This window comes from Podarcis tiliguerta (assembly GCF_965153285.1).
Source record: "Podarcis tiliguerta genome assembly, chromosome: 10".
NCBI lineage: Eukaryota > Metazoa > Chordata > Lepidosauria > Squamata > Lacertidae > Podarcis > Podarcis tiliguerta.
The window spans coordinates 57,873,726-57,897,162 of record NC_139543.1 but is presented as its reverse complement, the minus strand read 5'-3'; the positions used below and the strand labels follow the sequence as shown (position 1 = coordinate 57,897,162).

Below are 23,437 nucleotides of genomic sequence, written 5' to 3'. Positions count from 1 at the left end.
AAAAAGCCCCTTCCCTCCCTGCATGGCTCTTGAGCCCCACTACAACCATCCTGCAAGGTTGATTTGATTTCGCCTCCCCCCCCCCCCCGTTCCCGATGTAGATCTTTATTATCTCCTTGTTCCTGATGCGGATCTTCCCTCCCTCATTGTCCCCTGGTTGTACTTCGCCTTAGGTGCCAAAATGCCTTGGTGCGGCCCTGACCCCGCTTTCCTTCCTGGACCCGTCCCGCTGTAAGAAGCTGGCTTGCTTCGCCTGCCGCTTCCCTCGGGAACAGCGAGAGCCGGGCCGTGTCCCCCACGTCCCCAGGCGGGCCTGACTCTGTTTCGACTCCCTTCGCAAGGAGCACCTCCTCACCACCTGTTGTTGTTTAGTCATTTAGTCGTGTCCGACTCTTCGTGACCCCATGGACCAGAGCATGCCAGGCACTCCTGTCTTCCACTGTCTCCCACAAACTCATGCTGGTAGCTTCGAGAACACTGTCCAACTATCTCGTCCTCTGTCATCCCCTTCTCCTTGTGCCCTCCATCTTTCCCAACATCAGGGTCTTTTCCAGGGAGTCTTCTCTTCTCATGAGGTGGCCAAAGTATTGGAGCCTCAGCTTCAGGATCTGTCCTTCCAGTGAGCACTCAGGGCTGATTTCCTTAAGAATGGATAGGTTTGATCTTCTTGCAGTCCATGGGACTCTCAAGAGTCTCCTCCAGCACCATAATTCAAAAGCATCAATTCTTCGGCGATCAGCCTTCTTGATGGTCCAGCTCTCACTTCCATACATCACTACTGGGAAAACCATAGCTTTAACTATACGGACCTTTGTCGGGCACCTAAGCCACCCTTTTTGCGCGCCCCGGGGCAAGCGCCTGCTCCGCCTTATCCTTTCCAACCGCCACTCCTTCGGCCAGATCAAACCCAGCTACCCGGCCCCCAACTCCCTCTCTTCCCAAAGCAGCTGCGCTTTCTTGACCCCGCTTGGGCCGGCGTCGGGTCCCTTTCATAGGCAGCCGGCCCGACTATCTGGGGCCAGGGCGATGCGCGGCGGCTGGATGGGGAGGCGCAAAGCTGCTCCTCCCGGCGATCGCCGCGAAAAAGTCCAGATCTAACATTCAAAGAGGGTCTAATAAACCGCAAACCACATTTACCACCCCCCTCTCCAACTTTTTCCTCTGCAATTTTACGCGCGCTTGTTTTCACGGGGATCAGCGGCGCTCCCCTCCGAATCAAAAGGCGCTGGGCTGCGCAGTGCACAAGGAGGAGGCGCGGGCCTGTTGGCAGGAGGGAGCAGCCCCCAAACATGAAATGTCTCGACGTTTTTCCTCCAGCCCCCACTGGGCGACGAGCGCCTGCCGGGGCGTGGCTAGAGCCCATTAAATGCGCCTGCTTTGGAGGCGGCTGCGCTGCGCTTCCAGCTCGCTTCTCGGCCTAGCGTGGCATTTCGCTCCCCCCTCGGCGCCCGGGAAATCATGGCCAAATACGTGGAGCTGTGCACCAAAGCGAAGATGCCCATTCTGGGCCTGGGCACATGGAAGGTAGGTGTTTGTCGTGTCAAGAAAGAGGGATGATAAGCGGGTCTCTTGAGGCCGGTGGCATCTTCCATCTGCCCACCACCTCCCAGTTCATGCTTGCTGGGCGATCTTTTTCCTCCCCTCGGACAAAGCTTTCCACTGCGTCTGGCAGCATCCAAAGGAATTAAAAGCTTCGCTTTCGCTTCGTTTTGCACACCCAAAAATAGGGTGCACGTTTGCTGCTTTTGCAGTTTTTACTTTATTTCTGCTTTTTCCGGTTTGCCTTTGATCAGATCTGCCTCTCGGGACACTCTGGTCTCCGTATCCCCTTTAATATATTTTGCAGATTTTGCTTAATTTGTCTTTTTGGTGGTATAGAGAGCGGAGCAATTCCTTATTCTGTGAAATGCAAGCAGCTGTTATATAACACTCCTTCCTCTTTCCTTGAAAGCCCATTGTTAAGATTCGTAAATTGCATGAATAAAATTCCTTGTGCTGTGCTGCTTGCATATTTTTTGTGGGGAGAGGGGCAGAGACATTACTGGAATAAAAAATATGGGTCAGAGTTAGTGTGAAACTGGTTTATAAAATGGATTTTTGGAAATGGTTTGGTCTATTTTATATAATTGATTTCAACTTTGTTTAAGACTGCTTTCTAACACAGTTTTCCTCCATTACCACCGTAACATTAAAAAATATATTAAAAAATTCTAATGCCAATAATTCTGATGTACCTCCATGCCCAGGGCTGCTGCTCTTAAACTCTATAATTTGGCAGTAAGCCTGCCCCCCCCCCAAAAAAAAACTTTGTGGAATTAATAGGGGTGAAGTGCACATTTACCAACTTCTTTTTTTCCTGTTGGGCCCTTAAGTGTTTTATATGTTTCATAAAAATTCTGCAGGAAGATTGCTTTTGTCTTCACTGGCTGCTGGGGGAAAACATTTGCCTTCCAAATTTTTGCAGATTGTGTAGCAGTTGAAGGTAAAGAAGCTTTGCTGGGGAAATTTTTGGCAGTAATGCAGAATTATTTTATGCACGCTTAGTTGGAAGTTCTATTCAGTTCAATGAGTCTCTTTCAAGGAGTGGCAGAGAACGTTCTCATCCTGCTAGATTTTATTGGCTGCCTGAAGGAGACTGTAAAAACAGTGAAGTTTCTTTTGGTCTCCCAAGCTTTGCTAATGCCATTTTTAGGGTTTAAGCTGTGTAAGAAAACATTTATTTTTATTTCTTAAAAAAGGAAAAAGAAAACACACATCTTTTTTTTAAAAGGGGAAGGCATTTTTGCAGCTTGGAAGAGAGATGCTGCAAGTATCGCTTCCTCAGATTTCGATGTCCTGAGGCGAGTGCCTTGGCTCATGTAGCCAAAACAGCCCTACCCATGCTCAGGGGGCCGGAGATATCAAAAGACATTGGAGAACCAGAGATTTGCAGAAATTAAAAAAAAGAAAATGCTTAAGAACAAATCCCTAAGGGGATAGAGGGCTGGGGAACCACCTGGGAAGATGAATGTACAATAATCATTGATTTTTAATGAGGACAGAGTGTCCTCAATGCAGTGGCGTAGCGTGGGGGGTGCAGGGGGGGCTGGCCGCACCGGGTGCAATATCTGGGGGTTAGGGTTAGGGGGCACAAATCCACGGGTTAGGGGGCGCAAATCCATGGGTTAGGGGGCGCAAATTACTTGCCTTGCCCTGGGTGCTGACAACCCACGCTACGCCACTGCCTCAATGTCCATGAAATGCTGGGTTGGGGATGGAACACTGGGTGGAAATGGAGTATGCTGGAAGGTATGGCCTATTGGAACACTTCACAAAAGCAGCTATCTATTTATTATAACATACACATTTTGCTTCTCCACTGAGCTCAAGGTAGTATATGTGGTTCTGCTTCTCCTCCTCATTTAATCCTCATAAGGTTAGGCTGAGGGAATGTGAATGGACCACCAAGTTCACCCAGTGAGTTTCATGGCAGATTGGGGATTTGAACCCAGGTCCTAGTCCAACACTATTAACTGCAAAACCCAACCACTAAGTGTAGCTGCAGGCTCCACTTAAATCTGAAGCGCGGTGGCGGGGGATCTGAAGAAGCAGCTGGCAAAGTTTGTAGAGAAAATGCAACAAGGAAACTGCGTGTGCTTACATGTTGTACTCTTTGGGCATCTTTAATCTTATTCCAGACCTGTGTTGTAGATTTTTGTGAGGCAGGTGGGGTTCTGCCTGGCCAAACACGTTGCCTGGGCCTCAAAGGAAAAAGGAGGAAATAACTTCCTTTTCTTACAAGGAGCAGCAGCAACTTCTGTTTTGTAGAGGGCCATTTTATTTTAATGAGGAAAAAGTGGAAAACGGCATTGTTGGTTTGCTTGTTTTTCTTTTCCAGTAGTTTGAAGATAATCCTAAGGGTCGACTTAAAAGGATGATGTTCTCATGGGACAAAAAGACATAACGTGCTGGTGAATTTCTGGAAGCCAGCCTTGCAGTTCAGTCTGTTTTGGCTAATCAGAGGCTTAGCATAGTTCAGCCTTCTCCATCTTGGTGTCCTTCCACATATTTTGGACGGCAGCTCCCATCAGCCCTGGGCACAAAACATCTGGAAGGACCCAGGTTGAAGGAAGCTGGCGTAATGGCCAAGAGGATGAGCTTTGCACTGGACAACCTCACCTCTACTGAGTACTTTTTATTATCTGAGCTGCTTGGAGGTTTCCCGCCTTTTAGGCCCCAGGAACCATTTTTTCCTCACAAGCTTCTTCTGAGAGCTCTGAGCAATCAGGAGCTTCCTGCCAATCAGGCCTTGCTAATTTGCTTCTTGGCCCCCGCAAGCCCTACAGCATTACCTTTCAGGAGGTGTGCTTAGAAAGGTAACAAAGAGTGATTTCCTTCCCAAGGGTGCTGGAGACTTTAAATGAAGCTGCCATTTGACTCTGCAGCATGCCACACACCCTCTACTGAGAACTTGATGGACAGGCTGATGCAAGCTTTCTCTCTTCCTCAGACTGAAGCTGTTTTTGCTCCACCCCACCCCACCCAAAAGGATTTTTGTTTCTGAAGTGTGTTTATTGTCTGTTGTTGTTTCGACCATCATGGTCATATCAACCACCGGAAAAAAGAATATATGTCCTTTACAGTATATACATAAATATAGCATTAAAACACAATCACATACACAGACACGAACATGATACTAATGGTTTATATATATATATATATATATATATATATATATATATTCCATTCCCAATTAAATCTTTACAGTCCACCACGTTATCCTCAATTTTGGGGCAGCAACTGGGAACCTCGCAAATTTGTCTTCTGCAAATTTGCCAAAACCAGACAACAAATAGGTGATCACTTGATCAGCTGCATCAGGTCTCTTGCTTAGCAAATCAAGGGTAAACTTAGTTCTTGGTTCAGAATACAGAGAGCAATATAGTGCACAATGTATAGATCTTCTGCTACTTGGGTACCAAAAAATTTGGTACTACCAAATTTTCCTGTAGCATCCCTTCTAAATATTCTGAGGGCATAGTGTGAAAACGCAAAGCCAGAAATGATTTCCTAAGTGAGCAGATGGGTAAAACTTACAGATAATTCTCAAAAGCATGTGTTACTTTAATTAAAAACAACCGTGGAAAGAACAATGTTTTTTGGATTGCCTGTAGATCTTTAATTCTTAAGATTCTTTTGTACTTAAGCAGATTTTGTAGCCTGTTGCTGCCTTCCTCTTGTGTGTAGATAATGCCACTTCAACTGCAGAAGGAGCAAAGTTTGCTAATAATATATACAATAACTTGTATTTAGTGTGGAACAGTCAGTGCCAACAAAAATAAATAGAGGAAAGCTTATCAGAGCCAGAGAGGTTATGGGGCTGTGCATTTGCCACACGTTAATTCTGTGTGCGGCCCACCCTGTGGCTGCATGATTATTATTAAAATATATTTCCTGCCATTCCTTCGAAAAGGAGCCAACAAAGTAGTAAAAACATTAAAGATAAGAACATATAAAAGTGTTCAAAAATAGCCACATACCCTCATAATTAATAATTTCAAGGTTGCCAGAAACTATCTTTCATCCATCAAATGTATGGGTGAACAGGAATGTATTTAAATTCCTCCTGAATGTTAATAAAGAGCGGGACAGACACACCTCGCCAGGAATTTTGTTTCACAAGTGGAGAACCACCACCAGGAAGGCCCTGTCAGAGGGCTGCCCCAGCCTGGCAGCACTCAGTGGCATGGACTGGCTCTTTCCTGCCAATCATTGGGCCAGAGATTATTTTGAGAGAGGTGCTCTTCTAGGTACTTTGATTGCCAGTCATTCAGGACCTTGTACACTAGTACTAATACCTTGGACTGGCCTTGCAGCTCACTGGAAGACTGCCAGTTTTCTATGTTCACCACATAGACAATAAGTCAATGTTTCAGCCTGAAAATTATTCCCCACCACCCCAATACACAACCTTTTGTTGGCAGTTTGTTCCTTTCAGTAAGCTAGAGGTCTCGGTGCAATCTAATAAATGTTGGGCAATTCACTCTGCCGATGATTAGCAGTGACACAGAGTCAGTCAAGCAGGATCTCTGGCTGTAGGGACCCATCTGTCTCAAACAAGATTCCCTTCTCCTAATTCTTCAATCTAATAAACACTGCAGCCTTGGGCCTTTAATATTGGTGGCGTCTAGACATCCTTAATGAAACGGGCCTACAAATTTATTTGCCATTTGCTATTTTGCTAGATGCTTTGAGGGATAGCCAGATCCATCTCCTGGTCCACTAGTTCCAGCAAGCCCTTGAGGGTCTGGACTTCTCACAGGCTCCCAAGTCTTCCTGTGACGTGCCTTGCATCTGAGGGAGGAAAGAAAAGCACATGCCTGAAAATATAATTTGGGCAGCCGAATGCCAATTTGATTACGTTCTTTGCCTGGGGCACAGATAAAAGCATATCCAGTAATGTTATATCTAACAGCTGCCCCAAAACTGATGACACTAGTAACTGAGATGGCTCAGTCGGTAGAGCATAAGACTCTGAATCTCAGGGTTGTGGGTTCGAGCCCCACATCGGGCAAAAGATTCCTGCATTGCAGGCGGTTGGGACTAGATGACCCTCATGGTCCCAATCCAACTTTATGATGCTAAGTATTTTCAGTTGTGCCTATTAATAAGCTGCAAACCACTCCAGTATTTTGCTAAGAAAACTCCACGGACATAAAAAAGGAGAAGCTTTGAGAAGAAAGCGAGAGTTTCCAAGGAATGCTCTGGTTCATAGTGTCACAGAAAGTTGAACACGACTAAGACGACTGCAAAATTGATAAGCTATATGCTCGCTTGCCTTTTCATGTTTGTTAAATGAACTGTTAACCGTTGGTACGGGTTTTTTAAAGTGTTATATTGTAGTGATATTATACCTTTTATTATATAGCCACTGTACTATTTAGACTGCTTTTTATGTGAGCCGCTTTAAGCACAGCTGAATATGTAGAAAATTGTATTACAGTGGTACCTCAGGTTAAGTACTTAATTCATTCCGGAGGTCCGTTCTTAACCTGAAACTGTTCTTAACCTGAAGCACCACTTTAGCTAATGGGGCCTCACGCTGCCGCCGTGTTGCCAAAGCACAATTTCTGTTCTCATCCTGAAGCAAAGATCTTAACCCGAGGTACTATTTCTGGGTTAGCGGAGTCTGTAACCTGAAGTGTATGTAACCTGAAGCGTATGTAACCCAAGGTACCACTGTATATAAAGAAACCAATGGTGATAATGACTATTTACACGTTAGCAGCTTAAAAGGGCAGCAAGGTCATTTCTTCTCCCTCACACATGCATGTGTGTTTCAAATTCCATTTTTTACATTGCTGAACACACCAGAGATGTCTTTGCCCAATGCACATTACGTGCTTCCATTGCTTTTGTCTGCCACCCACTCAAGCTATCCCACTTGCCCCCAGTATTAGCCTTTGATGTGAATATAAGATTCTGCAAGCATGGCAAGGCTGGTTTTTAATTTGCCTGCAGAAGAAATGTAGAACACAAGGAGCTGTCTTTATACTAAGTCAGATCTGGCCCATCACGGCAAAAAAAAGGGTTTCCCACCTCTGGTTTAGGATCTTTACCAAGTCTATGGTGACCAACCATGGTGGCTGCTGCTCATGTTTTAAGTATTATGTCTGTGCTAGGCCCAGAGTATTGACATACATACAGGATTGTGGAGCAAAGAGGAAGGTGTAGTAAGTTAATGGGATGCTTGAAGAGGATTTCTCTGTTGTTCAGTCCCCACCAGGGAAAGTAGCAGAGGCTGTGAAGAAAGCCATTGACGTGGGATATCGCCACATAGACTGTGCCTATGTGTACCAAAATGAAGAAGAGGTTGGCAGTGGAATCCAGGAGAAAATCAAGGCCGGTGTTGTAAAGCGTGAGGACCTTTTCATTGTCAGTAAGGTATATACATTTATACCCCACTTTCCCACCTGCTGGGCTTTGAAAAGTGGGTTGCAACAAGGTTTGTAATGTACTCCTAAACTTTCTTTTTTGCTTGATGCTGACTGTCCCCAGGGAGAATGGCCCAATGGACCACTTTCCAGATATTTAATGGACAATGCATATATGACGTGTCCACAGGGGAGCTTCTTACCTTGGCAGGTTCCAGCGAGAGGAGGTGCTTCCTGAGTTATCCTGGTCAATAAGCTATTTAGGGCTTTGGATGTTAAGACAAGCACCTAGCATTCGGTTTGGGAATAGATGAGGAATCAGTGCCGTTTGTTCAGGACTGGTGAGATCTGGACGCACAGTCCAGGTTGTAACCTATGTTTTCGTAGAATCATAGGACTGCAGAGTTGGAAGAGACCCGAAGGGTCATCTAGGTCAACCCCCCCACAGTACAGTAATCTCAACTAAAGCATCCGTGACAGATGGCCATCCAACGAAGTGCAGCAGTGAGGGACGTTCTCATGGATGTGAGTAACTGGCCGGGCTAGGAGAGACCAGAGCCAGTATGCCAGCCCCAGCTGATGAAAGATGGTTGGGCTTCCAAAGATAAAGCTAGGTCTAATAACCCCCCAAGGGACGCGGGTGGCGCTGTGGGTTAAACCACAGAGCCTAGTACTTGCCAATCAGAAGGTCGGCGGTTCGAATCCCTGCGATGGGGTGAGCTCCCGTTGCTTGGTCCCTGCTCCTGCCAACCTAGCAGTTCAAAAGCATGTCAAAGTGCAAGTAGATAAATAGGTACTGCTCTGGCGGGAAGGTAAACGGAGTTTCAGTGCGCTGCTCTGGTTCACCAGAAGCGGCTTAGTCATGCTGGCCACATGTACGCCGGCTCCCTCGACCAATAAAGCGAGATGAGTGCCACAACCCCAGAGTCGGCCATGACTACTGGTCCTAATGGTCAGGGGTCCCTTTACCTTTAATAACCCCCCACCCCAAGCTGAAAGTCCGATCCTTTAGAGCAGAGGTGAACAGAAGGTGGATCAGGTTCTGTTGATCGATCTCTGAGCGATGTGCAGGGCATTACCAAGAATTTCTGACTCTTCAGCAATAGCAACAACTCCACAACCACCATAAAAAAGACTAGGTTGCTGAAACAAAGGAACGGGGGGAAACCAGGAGTGAATTTTGTGTTCTGAAGGAACCGTTGTGTGCTCAGTGCTAAGGGATGTTAGGAGTTGCATTCTAGTCACCTCTGGAGGTCTACTGCTTCCCCAGCCCTGCAAGATTGCCAGATTAATGGAGCCATTTCCATCAGTTCATGTGATAGACCTATTTTCTTCGGGGGGGGGGAGGATAACATTGTGGTGGAAGGAGCTCTGAGTGAGAGGCAGGGAAGAAGAGACTTCTCAAAGGATGAGAGACCGGGTGAAGAAAGAAAAAATCCTCAGGGTCCTTTCCAACTCTGTAATTGCACAATTCTATGAAAGTCCCCAGGTGAGAGCTGGGAGGGGCCACACTTTCTGTTTGAGACAAGGGTTTTTGAAAGAGAACTCTTTGTTCCCTCCCCCCCCCATTTGTTTTTATTTAGATTAGTTTCTTTTATCCTATAGTATTATGAAAAAGCTTTCATAAAATATTATTTTAAAAAGAAAAAAACATTGTGGAATAGATGTATTTGGTGAATTAACCTGTGTTCTTGCTATCCTTCCTCTTCCCACCCCCTCCCAGCTGTGGTGCACATTCCACGAGAAAGCCTTGGTGAAGGGTGCCTGTCAAGCAACTCTTAAAGCCTTGAAGCTGGAGTACCTAGACCTCTACCTTATTCACTGGCCTGTGGGATTCAAGGTATACTTGTTTGTCTGTCTGTCTGTCTGTCTGTCTGTCTTTCAGTTTCTATCCTTCCCTCTAGGCAACACACACAAATAAATCAAAACGGCTGAAAACAACACTGCAAATTACATCATATAAATCAAAAGAATAAAAAGTAGGGACCCATGGCAGAGACCTGTTCATTGAGCTGAGAAAGCTGGTCTGAACGCAGCCATTTTCAGTTGTTTCCAGATAGTGGACACCAGTTGTATTGTTGCAGGGATGCTGATCCCCAAAACTGGGGCAGCTGCACTAAAGGCCCTGCTCCCCAGTTAGGCATCTGGCATCCTTGCAACTTGAAGGGAGAAGCTCTCGCGCAGACCCCATTTCCTTCCCTTGATGGCTGCACCTCACAAAGTCTTTATAGTGGTAGAGCAACTTTTGGAAACCTCTGGCCACTTCTGCTAAAGGCAGGTGTGTAGAAATGCTAAAGGCAGAAGTATAGGGGCCAATCGAAAAATGCAGGGTCACAGCCACAACTCTTCTAATATTATGCAATTACACAACAATGGGGACGTGGGTGGCGCTGTGGGTTAAAGCCTCAGTGCCTAGGGCTTGCCGATCGAAAGGTCGGCGGTTCGAATCCCCGCGGCGGGGTGCGCTCCCGCTGTTCGGTCCCAGCGCCTGCCAACCTAGCAGCTCGAAAGCACCCCTGGGTGCAAGTAGATAAATAGGGACCGCTTACTAGCGGGAAGGTAAACGGCGTTTCCGTGTGCAGCTCTGGCTCGCCAGAGCAGCGATGTCACGCTGGCCACGTGACCCGGAAGTGTCTTCGGACAGCGCTGGCCCTTGGCCTCTTTGAGTGAGATGGGCGCACAACCCTAGAGTCTGTCAAGACTGGCCCGTACGGGCAGGGTTACCTTTACCTTTTTACAACAATCAGTGCAGATCTCTATGTGTTGCGTTTCAGTTAGATCTACTGTTTTCTGTGGATGTACATGAGCAAATTGTTTGGAGTTCTCTAATCCCTCCTTTCGGAGCGTGTGCTTTCCACAAAGTTCCACTGTTCGTAACAGAACCTGCTCATCTTTGTCTTGAAACTGGAGCACCTCCTGTTTTCAGTGTTCCTAAATGCTTAGCTTTGGAAAATATGGTGGCAAAAAAAGAGCTCCCCTTTCATGCTGATTGGGTGACTCTCGGACGCTGGAGACGGGACCCCCTACAGAAATAGTAAGGGGTCTTTGACCTCCCCCACCTCCCCAAGACCCTGGGCCACTTCACCACTGGCTAAAGGTATAAAAAATAGCATATGGTTGGTATTCTTTCATTGCGCTTGTGTCTGAAAAAGCTGCGAGCTTGACACTCAAGCTTCTGAGATCCTGTAGCAAGGAGCTGTGATGATTCTGCCAGGAGTATTTTAGTGCAGAATACTTCTCACCTCCAGGCATGCTTACGACAGAGGAACAGTCTGCTCCAGTTACCTTCTAGAATTATGGTTTTCCAGTAAAATAACTGAAGCGGTTGGCTGATCTGGTTGCCTGGCTGAGCAGTGGTGTTGCTTGAGAGCCCGGCTTTTCTTGCCCCGTTGTACAAAGAAAATGCCACACCGTCCCTTTTACACTGGTGCTGTATTTCAGTAGCAGAGCATGTGGTTTGTGTGCAGAATGTGCAAAGGTCAGTCCCTGGCATCTCCAGGTAGGGCAGGAATATGGTCTGGCTTGGCACAAAGCATATTCCTTTGTTCACAAGGTCCCAGGTTAAATTTCAGGCACATCCTGTTAAAGGATATTGGGGACTGGGAAAAGCCAGTTGTCTGACTCTGCACAGGACAGCCTCATCTACTCAAAAGCAAACCCCTCATGTTCTTGCTTTGCATTTGACAGGCTGGCGATGACCTATTCCCATCTGATGAAACAGGCATGATAATACCCGGTAACACGAAGATTGAGGACACCTGGGAAGTATGTTCCGCTGCAGTTAAAGGTTTCTCTTTGTTCTGTGTGCAATTCCTTGCATTCACCTTTTGCATAGATTGCAGCTATTTGTGGCAGTTTCTGTTGGCTTAAGTTATGCTATATATCAGTTCCTTGCATAGTTGCAAATACCATAGAAAGGTCCCTCTTGACTAGGGTTTGCAAACCTCGGACCAGGGAGCCAGATGTGGCCCTCTAAGCCCCTTTTTCTCTCCCCCCCCCCCCCCGGACTCTTCTTATGCCAGGCACACATCTTATCTCATTGCCTTCACTCTCCTTGAGTGGTTTTGCCTGACTTGAATGTGTTGGACGCTGATGGTGCCTCTTTGCATCTCTGGAAGGAAGATGGAGAGAGGAGTTTGTAGAAACAAGCCTACTGTACAAAGCTAATATTCATTCAGTGCTCTGGCCACTTTTGCTTTTGGTCCTGCATCCTGGAAGGTTCCTTAAAAAGGAGCGTGGATCTTGGGCTGAAAAAGGTTCCCCAGCCCTGCTCTTGACTTTGGTAGGATTTTTGCAGATTTATGTGTGAAAGCAAATTTACTTAAAAATATGTACTGAGTTCTCCTTCACCGTTGTGGCCATGCCAGACTAGATGCCATGTGCAACAGAACCAGTGGGCATCACCATAGGAATCTGCTCAGGCACCTGGGGCAGCGTGGCCAGGGGTGGGGTGAGCCGCCCATAGGGGCTAGAGTGGGGCGCACCACGGGGCCTCCGGAGTCTGCATGCTTCGTTCCACTCAGCCGCCCTACACAGCTTGAAGACTTTACACAGAGAGGAACCCCACGTGGGTTTCCCCACATGTAACGTAACAGGCAGGGAGCCAGCCCAGAGAGAGAGAAAGACAGCAACTATTTTATTCCCTTTTTAAGTGCCGGCTGCATCCATCGCTTCCCTCACACCCCATCTCTCCTCCTGTGCATTCCAGGGTTTGGGTCCTGAGTTGAGGGAGCTTTTGTTTCTCTCCTTCCAGGTCCCCAACACATGTCTAAACTTGCCCCGTAAACTGTGTTCTTGTCTCTCTCTCTCTCTCTCTCTCTCTCTGTGTGTGTGTGTGTGTGTGTGTGAGAGAGAGAGAGAGAGAGAGAGCACACATGTTACAATGGCGCAGCCAGCTGTGGTAATGTAGTGCCGCAATTTCTTACAAGGGAGTATGAAATTCCCCTTTTCAGTACGCGTCCCTTGTGCTTAGAGAATTAATATGCCTTGAATATAGAAAATATTAACCTTCAGTCAGATATAGGCACGCCTTCACTTAGGAGCGTTATTGAATCCAGTAGGTCTGTAAAAAAGTAATGCAAGATCCCTTCGGCGTTTGCAGCCCCGACCCCAAAGTGACCCTTTAAATCCACTTGATAGTCCAGCTGTAAGCACTCATCTTCCAGGCAGAATGAAAGGTGTACCCACCGATCCCGCTCCCATCCTCTCCTCTCCCCTTCCCACCCCCTCCATTGTTTGCTTGCCTGCCTCCTTCCCGTCCTCTCCTCTTCCTGCCTGCCTGCCTCCTCCAGCCGGGAGCGCGGGGCAATGGTGCACCGCTCGCCTGTGACTCCCAAGACTCCCCCCCAACTCCCAAGCTGTCAAAACAAAAGGGGAAGGCCGCCGGCAAAGCGGCGCAGCTCCCTGCCTTCTCCCAACGGCTCAGGGTAGGCTTGGGAGTCGTGGGCGGGTGGCATACCAAATGTCACCCCCCCCCCCGGGATGACACCCCGGGTAAACCGCCCCCACCGGACCCCCTTCCTCCGCCACAACCAGTGGGGAGTAGTCATCCCCAAACACCACCACACACATGTTCTCCCACCCCCCTGACCAAATAGTTATTTCTATGTGGTACAGTGGTACCTCTGGATGTGAACGGGATCTGTTCCGGATCCTGAAGAGAAAGCAACCCGTGTCTGCGCATGCACAGGTCACAATTTGCTGCTTCTGCACATGCGCGTGGTGTCATTTTGAGCGCATGTGCGAGCGGCGAAACCCAGAAGTAACGCGTTCCGTTACTTCTGGGTCGCCACGGAGCGCGACCCGAAAACGCTCAACCTGAAGGAACTTTAACCCAAGGTATAACTGTACTGGTTTTTTGGTCTGGAGTTCCCATTTCCAAATTCCCTTTCTGTTCACAGAGAGGTGCATATGATAGTTTTGAAGGTGGGGAGATTTATGTATGCAACATGTTTATGTAATATTTGGTCTTCATTTGTGTCTGCCGCCCCCCCCCCCCCCGCCCGCCAGGCAATGGAAGAGCTGGTAGATGCTGGATTGGTGAAATCTATTGGAGTTTCCAATTTCAACCACGATCAGCTTGAGAGAATCTTGAAGAAGCCCGGGTTGAAGTACAAGCCTGCAAATAATCAGGTAGGATGCCCAGCAATGAAAACAGAAGCTTTTAAGGGGATTATGAAGGGTTGATCATTTCACAGCAGCAAGAAGACACGGGAATTAAAAAAAGAAGATGAGCAGATTTCAGTGCTTGTAAGGAAATTCTGAATTTATGGCTATTCTGCTTTTCTTATTCCACATCATATCTTGTCCATAGTCATTTCCAGTGCTGGAATCTTTGATCTCACAGCAGCCCTGTGAAATTGGCTGATGTCTATGAGGTATCTTTTCATAGCTGAACTTAGATTTGAGTCTGTTTCCCTGCAGCGTCCACACCCAGGATTGGGGAAGCATGTTGATTATAGTTATTTACCGTATTTTTCGCTCTATAAGACGCACCAGACCACAAGACGCATCTAGCTTTTGGAGAAGGAAAACAAGAAAAAAAATATTCTGAATCTCAGAAACCAGAACAGCAAGAGGGATCGCTGCACAGTGAAAGCAGCAATCCCTCTTGCTGTTCTGGCTTCTGGGACAGCTGTGCAGCCTGCATTCGCTCCATAAGACGCACACACATTTCCCCTTACTTTTTAGGAGGGAAAAAGTGAGTCTTATAGAGCAAAAAATACGGTACTTATTTCATGGAAATTATACGCCACCTGATTGTAAGAAAAAAAAAGTGCCTCACAACACTTTTCAAAAAAGATGAAGACGTTGAGGAAAGAGTTAAGAACACACAAAACTTTCCCCCATCAGAAATCATGGAGACTTAAAGTATGCAAGAGCTTGTCCCTTGCTTTACGCTCTTATCAGCCTCAAAGGCTTGGAGGCAGGAGGTTTTCAGCTGGCACTGAAAATTAACTGGCTGAATTAATTACCTGAATTAATCAACACCTGCTATGGTGTCCTCCTCTCAGTTGGAAATTGCTCAGTCAAAATACTTGTCTGAACTTCCCCTATGGAGTCGTTTTTGTTTTTTTTTAAATGTTAACTTTTCAGATTTTGCATCTGAACTCTTAGCTTTGTGGTGGGTGGACAAAAGGATGGTTGGAATGGAGTGAGTGGGTATGTTATTTATGCTAAGTGAGCATGAAATTAAGCCCCAGAGAGCAGTGCATACTGAGTCCAAGGTATCGTGTGACAGAGACAAGGATGAACAGGGATCCTGTTGCATCCTAAATATAGTCTGTGTGTTCTACTAGATTCATAAGTCTGCACAGAAGCCTCACCAGTGTGCTTCTTCCTTCAAACAAGAAGCTGAATTTCTGGATACTGCCGGAACATGGTACTCCGACAGGGGCCTGGCTGTGAACTGATTAAAAAATATACATGCAAAACTCATGCATGAGTTTTTTGGGAAGTTGCCATTATGCCTCCTTAATAAAGCAGTCGAATCCAGAAATAAAACTGGCAGAAAGTTTGCAGCTCTATCCAGTATAGTTCAGCACCCTTCTTGGCTGGTTAGGAAGACTAAGCCCCAATAAGTAAAGACTGGAGTGATCACAATTCTCCACACCCCACAGAATGTTGAACAAGATGCAAGAAAAACTCGGTTGTTCCTGGTATATATGCACATCCCGCCACTGCCTTTGATAAATGGTTTCTCCAGGGTTTTGTGCCATTGCAAAAACCTTGAAAACCAGCTTGACCTGAGATAGCAATGGGAGAAAACAATGTGTGCATGGTTGGTGCTTGCTTGGTTACTTTGTTTACTTTGCATTTCTCCTTCTTAATTCCATTTCTTATTCCTTGTTTTTGTACAATTCGTTCTTCTACTTCAACCTTGACCAGCATAACTGTCTTGCTCGGGTGGTTGAGAAATTGAATTGGGCCTTTGAAAGTGCTGCTGGAGAAGGAGGAAATCATTGGGGAAAGCTGGTAGTCTTCTATTAAACAGGAACATTATGAGTGCCCTGTGAAAATCCCACCAACTATGAAATAAGTGCTGCAGTCCAAGAAAAGCCTATATGGGGAGAATCAGGAGTGCAGCAACCAGAGATTGTGGCATTGGGGGGGGGGGGGAGTAAAACCTATTTTGTGGTTTTCTAAAGAGGCCAAACTATGTTTGCAGATGAATTATGGCTTGCCTGTTCAACTGCCAGTAGCTGTTCAGGAAACCTGCCAGGAAATTTCCGATTATATGCATAGTTGATCTCTGGATGCAAATCTCTATTGTTTTGTTTTCTCTATTGTTTTGTTTCTCTATTGTTTTGTTTTTATTGCAGCCTGCCCTTTTCTTTTTTTACAAACAAGCAGTGAATTTATTTTTTTTAATGAAATGAATAAATAAATGATGAATGCAAATAATGCAAATTGTTTTCTTCTATGTTTACAGATTGAGTGCCATCCGTATCTTACCCAGGAAAAACTGATCAGTTACTGTCAGTCCAAAGGGATCGCTGTCACAGCGTATAGCCCCCTCGGCTCTCCTGACAGACCATGGTGAGAATGGTTGGGTGTCTTTTAGTGCTTAGCTAAATGTGCCATGAGCTTGGACCTCCACATCTTAGTGAGTCAATGGGTAATGAAAGTGGGCTAAGGGATAACTAAGCCGGGTCCAACAGCCCCAAATATATTAAGCATTTGTATTTGAAGCTATCCACTATGATGAAAGTTGTGTTGTTGGCATCTGTCCATCTCGAGAGGCAATGGAGTGTGCCTCTGGGGTAAAGCCAAACTGCTGTGTTAGCAGCACCGAAGTGACCTCCTCGGGGTGCAAGTCTGGGCAGTGGGTATGGAGGTCCTGGGATGCCCAGACGACAAGACCCCCCTCTCAGCCTCGCTGATGTGGTCCAAAGGAAAGCAGAGCAATATTTTTGGGACCAGCTTGGCTGCAGAAGTTGCCAGAAGGAGGCGTACAAGGTGCCATCCAACTGTTTTAGGGACACCCCCCCCCTCTGGATATGTTTAGGGTTTACTCCTTAGCCTTTTCTTCTCTTGAAGATATCCCACAAGGCAGCGGAGGTTTAGGACCAGAGTTTTCCTTCTCTTAGATGGGCTACCTTCCCAGGTTGATGAGCGCCATCTGTCCCTCACTTCCCTTTATATCATGTGCAGAAACTGCCTTCTTGGCCACCAGACCCACTGATGGAAGTAAATACAGCAAATCTGCCTATTAATTTATTTGTATGGCTACCGCATGCATAATTGTTCTTCATAATTATACTTAGCATTTGCTTAGCACCTTCATCTATTCAAAGATGGTGCTAGTCCCATGCGTTATGTGCTTGTAACAGCCCTGTATAAAGCTTGTACCTTTATTCCTGTATTGCAGATAGGACTTTTAATAGTGTAGAGAATAAAAGTCCTAAATGAAATTCCCGGTTAAAAGGTGCAGAAGCTCTGGGGAAACCCAGTGGGATTATTATTATTATTATTATTATTATTAATATTAATAATTTATACCCCACCCATCTGGCTGGGCTTCCCAAGCCACTCTGGGCAGCTTCCAATTTTTTTAAAAAATACAGTGGTGCCTCGCAAGCCGAAAAGAATCCGTTCTGCGAGTCTTTTCGTCTAGCGTTTTTTTCGTCTTGCGAAGCAACCCTATTAGCGGATTAGCGCTATTAGCGGTTTAGCGGCTATTAAAGGCTGTTAAAGGCTTAAGGGATTAGCGGATTAGGTGCTAAAAGGCTATTAGCAGTTTAGTGCCTTAGAAAAAGGGGGTGGGGAGCGAAAAAATCGCAAGAATCGCAAGACATTTTCGTCTTGCGAAGCAAGCCCATAGAGAAATTCGTCCTGCGAAGTGCATTGAAAAACGGAAAACCCTTTTGTCTAGTGGGTTTTCCGTCTTGCGAGGCATTCGTCTTGCGGGGCACCACTGTACTGTAATACATCAAACATTAAATGCTTCCCTAAACAGGGCTGCCTTCAGATGTCTTCTAAAAGTCTGGTAGTTGTTGTTCTGTAATAAGTTGTTGTTGTTGTTGTTGTTCCTCTGCATCTGATCAGCCTTTCTGTTTTTTTAAAACATGAGTTATCTTAGTAGCATTCATTACCCTTTGGCTTTTGTTGCTTTTCCTAGGGCCAAGCCAGACGATCCCTCTCTCCTGGACGACCCCAAGATCAAAGAGATAGCTGCTAAGCACAATAAAACTGCAGCTCAGGTGTGTTTAATTTATGTGTTGAATTGAGTGCATAAGCAAAGAACTTGGTGGATTGACAAAAAGAGGAGGTTTTCAGAAGGCAGTGGGCAGAAAGCAGACGTGAGAAATACCTGCCTGATAACTTGGCAGGAGGACGTGATTAGATCAGATGCCCAAATCATGATGGCTTCCTGTGTTCAGCAATGTCTAGACCCCCTCCTATTGAATATATACAAGGTTAAATTGTGGTGATCAAAAACTCATTTCTTCAGTGCTCCTACTTGAAATGTGGATTTAAAATGTTAGCAGTTGTAGATACTAGGCTAAGGAGGAGGTCACTCCTTGCAATTGGTTAAAAAAATAAAAAAGGGCCCCTGGACAGTTAAGTCCAGTCAAAGGTGACTATGGGGTGCGGTGCTAATCTCACTATCAGGCCGAGAGAGCCACCGTTTGCCATGGGGATTTCAAGGATGTAAACTTTCTGGCAACAGATGTGTAGTAGGAAAACTGAGGGAGACACACAACCCTTGGATCCCTCAGCAGTTAAACTCCATTCTGGAATTTGAGGCTTGAAGCCAGAATTGGCAGAAAGGGGTGCCATTTTGCTAAAGAACATGTGGTGTGTGTTTTCCCTGGCAAATCTAATTTTTAATGTATTTGTGACTTGGGACAGGGAGACTTACTTGGTTTGGCTTTGTCTTGATCATTAGGTCCTGATCCGCTTTCATATCCAAAGAAATACGATTGTGATTCCCAAATCTGTTACTCCTGCACGTATTGAAGAAAACTTCAAGGTAAGATTGAAAGTAAGATCAGCACCCACCAGGATTGGTTTGGGTCATACATGGCATATGTCACACCAAACAAGTGCCCTCCAGTTACCTAGTGAACGGAGATTATGGAAGCCATAGGCATAGCTGTCAACATTTCCCCTTTTTTAAGGGCAATTCCTTTATTCCGAATAGGATTCCTTGCAAGAAAAGGGAAAAGTTGACAGCTATGGCCATAGGCCCAACAACATCTGGAGGGCATCATGTTGGGGAAGGCTGGTGCAAATAAACATATGAATTACAGCTACCATTAAGGGAATAATCTATTTTTGGTCTGTATATCTGCCGGCGGATGGCTCAGCGGGAGAGCACATTAGGGCTTAGGTTCCGTTCCTGACTTCTCCAGTTTTAAGATCCAGGCAAAACAGCTGCAAAAGACTACAACTCACATCATTCCTAGCTAGCAGGAGCAGTCCTAATGGATGATGGGAGTTGTAGTTCAACAACAGCTGGAGGCCCAAGTTTCAGAAACAGTCTAGAGAGTCTGTGCCGACCAAAAGAAGACAGCAATGAGCGATAAAGACCAACAGCTCAAAGGCTGTCATTCTGTTTCCTTCTTCTGAAACTGTTGTTTCAGGTTGAGGAGAGTCTAGAAACTGAGAGGGAGGGGTGGTAATTGTGCTTGGGAAATCTGCGTGCACGCACACACCGGGAATGTCATACCTGAAGGAGCATCTTCACCCTGGACACTGAAGTCCAGCGCCGAGGGCCTTCTGGCAGTTCCCTCACTGCTAGAAGCCAAGTTACAGGGAACCAGGCAGAGGGCCTTCTCGGTAGTGGCACCCGCCCTGGGGAACGCCCTCCCACCAGATGTCAAAGAGAAGAACAACTACCAGACTTTTAGAAGACATCTGAAGGCAGCCCTGTTTAGGGAAGCTTTTAATGTTTAACAGACCACTGTATTTTAATACTTTGTTGGAAGCCGCCCAGGGTGGCTGGGGAGACCCAGCCAGATGGACGGGGTATAAATTATTATTATTATTATTATTATTATTATTATTATTATTATTATTATTTTATTATTATTATTTGTCTGAGTCCTTGCTGCCACCGCTGTAAGCTCATTCCCCCAGAAAGGGTACAAACCACTTCACTGCCTCCTTTCACCCCATTTCAGAGTTGGCCCCAAATGCCCTCCCCAACTCTTTGGAGCCAACCCCAAAACCAGTAAAAGAGGCCAACTCTACTAGGCTGCTTTGGGCATCTCTCAACCTGACCTACGTTACTTTCGGAGGCAGCAATGCTTCTGAATTCCACCCAGGAGAAGAGTGCTCTCCTGCTTCCAGGTTTCCCACAGGCATCTGATTGGCCACTGTGAGAACAGGATGCTGGGTTTGATGGGCCATTGGCTAAGATTTCAGTGAAGGTAAAACGGGAAGACTCTTGTTTTTGCTTATTTACTCCATTGAACACTTGGGAAGAAGAGGCAGGCTACAAGTGCAAATAATGCATAAAACAAGTGATGTAAACCTCCACAATTCTTGTGAACCTGCCATGAATTGGAAATTCTGCTTTTTCTTTCTCCTTGCCAGGTGTTTGACTTTGACTTGACTAAGCAGGAGCTGGAAACCATTCTCAGTTTCAACAGGAACTGGAGAGCATGTGCATTTAGCCAGTAAGTAGCAGGGTCTGAAAAATCGAAAAGGGTTGATAAACAGCATTGTCGGACTCTCATGTCCAGGATCAGTGTAGAACAGTTCTGCAGTGCTTAGTTAGACAATTGGTTAAATAGATCAAAAGAGCTTTTAATCACAATCGTTAAAAGGTGATTGGGGAAACAACCTTCTTGGGGGGAAATGATAAAAGTAATTACATTTTTTTAAAGGCATTTGTGCCAACCTTCTTTTACACAGTTCATTTGGGGCAGTCAGGGATGAAGACCAGCCTGTTCTAATCTGGGGTGGGCAGACATCAAGCTTGTGAGATATGATATAATGCAGACATGCATTAAGATTGCCGGTACAAGATTATTCTAAACATTTCCTCAGCCCATGAATTCGTGATCAGTATCAGAACCAAGTCTTCAGGCTCTTTCCACTAAAATCTGCTCCTGTTTCCTCCCCCACGGAGTTCTTTTCCAGAATCTGAATTTGCAGGTGGGGCAGTCTGTGGGGGCAGAATGTTTTCAGTTGTAGCCACCACCATAGAGGACTGGGAGTTGCAATCTCTTGCTGATCTGCTACAAATAACCCAGAAATCTGCCAATAGTGCTTATGGCTAATGCTGGCCCTTTGTTAGAGGACATTAAATCAGTTTTCACCCAGTGGCTAAAAAAGCTGGTTATCATTTAATCATTTCTGACAACTGGCAGTTATGATTAGCATAAAGTTAAAAATTGCCTGACCTGTGAAACAGGTTCGTTATCCTTACCATTGGTAGGCATGACTACTGACTTGGTCACACTCTGCTATAGTTTGGAAGCTCTGAGCGTTTAACCACCCCTTTAAAACAGGGCCTTGCAATTTTCTCTTTAAGATGTCCTTCTGTCAACTTTACCGCAGAATCCCCCCCACCACTTTCTGTTGACGTATCTGCCGCTTTTAGGAGCATTATTGATTAGCTTTCCCTCAGGGCAATCTCGAGGCCTGCTTTAATTCCTAGATCAGTGGTGCAGTCCGGACCTCTTAGTGTCTCGGGGATCTTCCGCTTTAGATGGTAAGGTTTAACTTCGCTTAGAAGTTAAAGGAAGCCATCCCTGCAGCCTCTGGGGGGACTTCCTTCTCATTCTGCTGAGTGGAGTCCTGGATGTCTTGTGCCAAAGTCCTGCCATGACAGCACCGCTGTTTGAGATAGCTGGTTTATCAGAATGTAGCCGAAGAATCGCTTCTCAGTTCCAGAGGCAGAGAAGGGTTGAAAAAGTTTGGCCAGCTGTTTCCCCATATTTCTTCATTTAAAGTGTAGATGGTTTCTCTCTTCATACTTTTCTTCATGTGGCTTCTCCCACAATTGTGAACATTCAGCATTCTGCTTTGAGATTTGAGGTTTAGTTTGCTGACTACAGTATGGTCCTGATTTCTTAAGGTTTTTTTAAATGGATGATCTTGCTGCAAATTTCAAAAATGTCCAGCAAAGGTAAACTTTGTGGAATTGTCTTATCGTACTTTGAAGGTTCAGCATTTTGCACTCAAATTTCAAGTTCAGTTTTCTGGACACTGCTGTAAAATCATGTTAAAAAAACAACTGTGGACTTTCTTCCTCATACGGCAAGTATATCCATTATAGCACTAAGTATTTTCATGCTGTCTGCTGGGAGTGATGCTGGATAAGGCCTTAACAACTTGTGACCCACCACCTAATTTGTGTTTTTCCAGATGCAGGGAAAACGGGGGGGGGGGGTATCTTCCCTTAGGTGTATGACTAGTAGGCAGCATTTTTACTTGTTGGTACACAAAGTGTACTGGCCTAAAAAGATACAGTGGTACCTCGGGTTAAGTACTTAATTCGTTCCGGAGGTCCGTTCTCAAACTGAAACTGTTCTTAACCTGAAGTACCACTTTAGCTAATGGTGCCTCCTGCTGCTTCTGCGCCGCCAGAGCACAATTTCTGTTCTCATCCTGAAGCAAAGTTCTTAACCCGAGGTACTATTTATGGGCTAGAGGTGTCTGTAACCTGAAGCGTATGTAACCCGAGGTACCACTGCACTTTTTGAGAGTTTAGGGTGCTTCCAGTTTGCCCTGGTTCCCCTAAAATAGACATTGGCATAAGTAAAACCAAACTTCTGATTTAACTCTTTCTTTTCATAGGTGTGCAAACCACAAGGATTATCCTTTCAAAACCGAATATTAAGTCTGGTCCTTCAAAACAGAAAATGTGGACTTTTTGTGTAGACGTCCTGGCATTAAAAAATAAAAATAAAAAAATCTGTCCTCTCCACACATCTCCTATAAACCTTTTCCAGCCTAGATGCAATATGTTCTGAGCAGAGGTATTTTTAAGAACAAAGTGGTGTGTCATCTTCATTTGGAAGAATCATCCTTTCCGATATGAGCTGTTGGAATTATAGAGAGGTGAATCCAACTTTTGTACCACCGTGTCTCCCCTGGTTTCTCCCCTCATCTGAAAAAACAGAATATGTTGACACTTTTATTGGAGACACAAGTTCTAATGCATTTTGTGTTTTAAAACTGTTTTTTTTTTCTGGACACACCTTTGCCTTGGCACCACACTGGGAGCTTCTAAATTATAGGTGTGTGCGCAATCTGTTTGTTGCTACATGGGTAGCTCTCTCTCAAGTTTGGAAGTGTTTTCTTCTTACAGAATTGCTTCTAATAAAATTGCCTGGTTACTATAATGGTGTGAGTCATCGTTTCCTGTTAATAAAATGCATCAGTACAATAGTTCAAAAACTTAGACCTCTCCCGAAGATATATCACTTTCAGAATATATTCAAATGCAGAAATCACTGCTGTCCTAGCAGAGAGAGACCAAACCAATATGCTTGCTTGATCTGCAGTTGCAAAACCATTGCTAACTAAAGCAGTCTGCCCAGAGAACTTAGTTATGAGGAGGC

At 45.6% G+C, this 23,437-nt stretch overlaps 1 protein-coding gene across 1 annotated transcript; it reads left to right on the top strand.

Annotated features, from left to right (window-relative positions):
* Positions 1 to 932: 932 nt before the first annotated feature.
* Positions 933 to 23,218, top strand: LOC310659188 (aldo-keto reductase family 1 member B1-like). Its single transcript, XM_083402401.1, has 10 exons — positions 933 to 1,524; positions 7,759 to 7,926; positions 9,640 to 9,756; positions 11,604 to 11,681; positions 13,926 to 14,048; positions 16,348 to 16,454; positions 18,037 to 18,118; positions 18,808 to 18,891; positions 20,460 to 20,542; positions 22,671 to 23,218. Exons 1-10 carry the CDS (start codon positions 1,459 to 1,461, stop codon positions 22,711 to 22,713), a joined length of 951 nt encoding a protein of 316 aa, XP_083258527.1. The 5' UTR covers positions 933 to 1,458; the 3' UTR covers positions 22,714 to 23,218.
* Positions 23,219 to 23,437: the final 219 nt, after the last annotated feature.

Coding starts and splice junctions, on each gene's coding strand:
- LOC310659188 (XM_083402401.1), top strand. CDS start 1,459: ATGGCCAAATACGTGGAGCTGTGCACCAAAGCGAAGATGCCCATTCTG. Junction 16,455..18,036: donor GGCTCTCCTGACAGACCATG/GTGAGAATGGTT, acceptor TGCTTTTCCTAG/GGCCAAGCCAGACGATCCCT. Junction 20,543..22,670: donor AGAGCATGTGCATTTAGCCA/GTAAGTAGCAGG, acceptor TTCTTTTCATAG/GTGTGCAAACCACAAGGATT.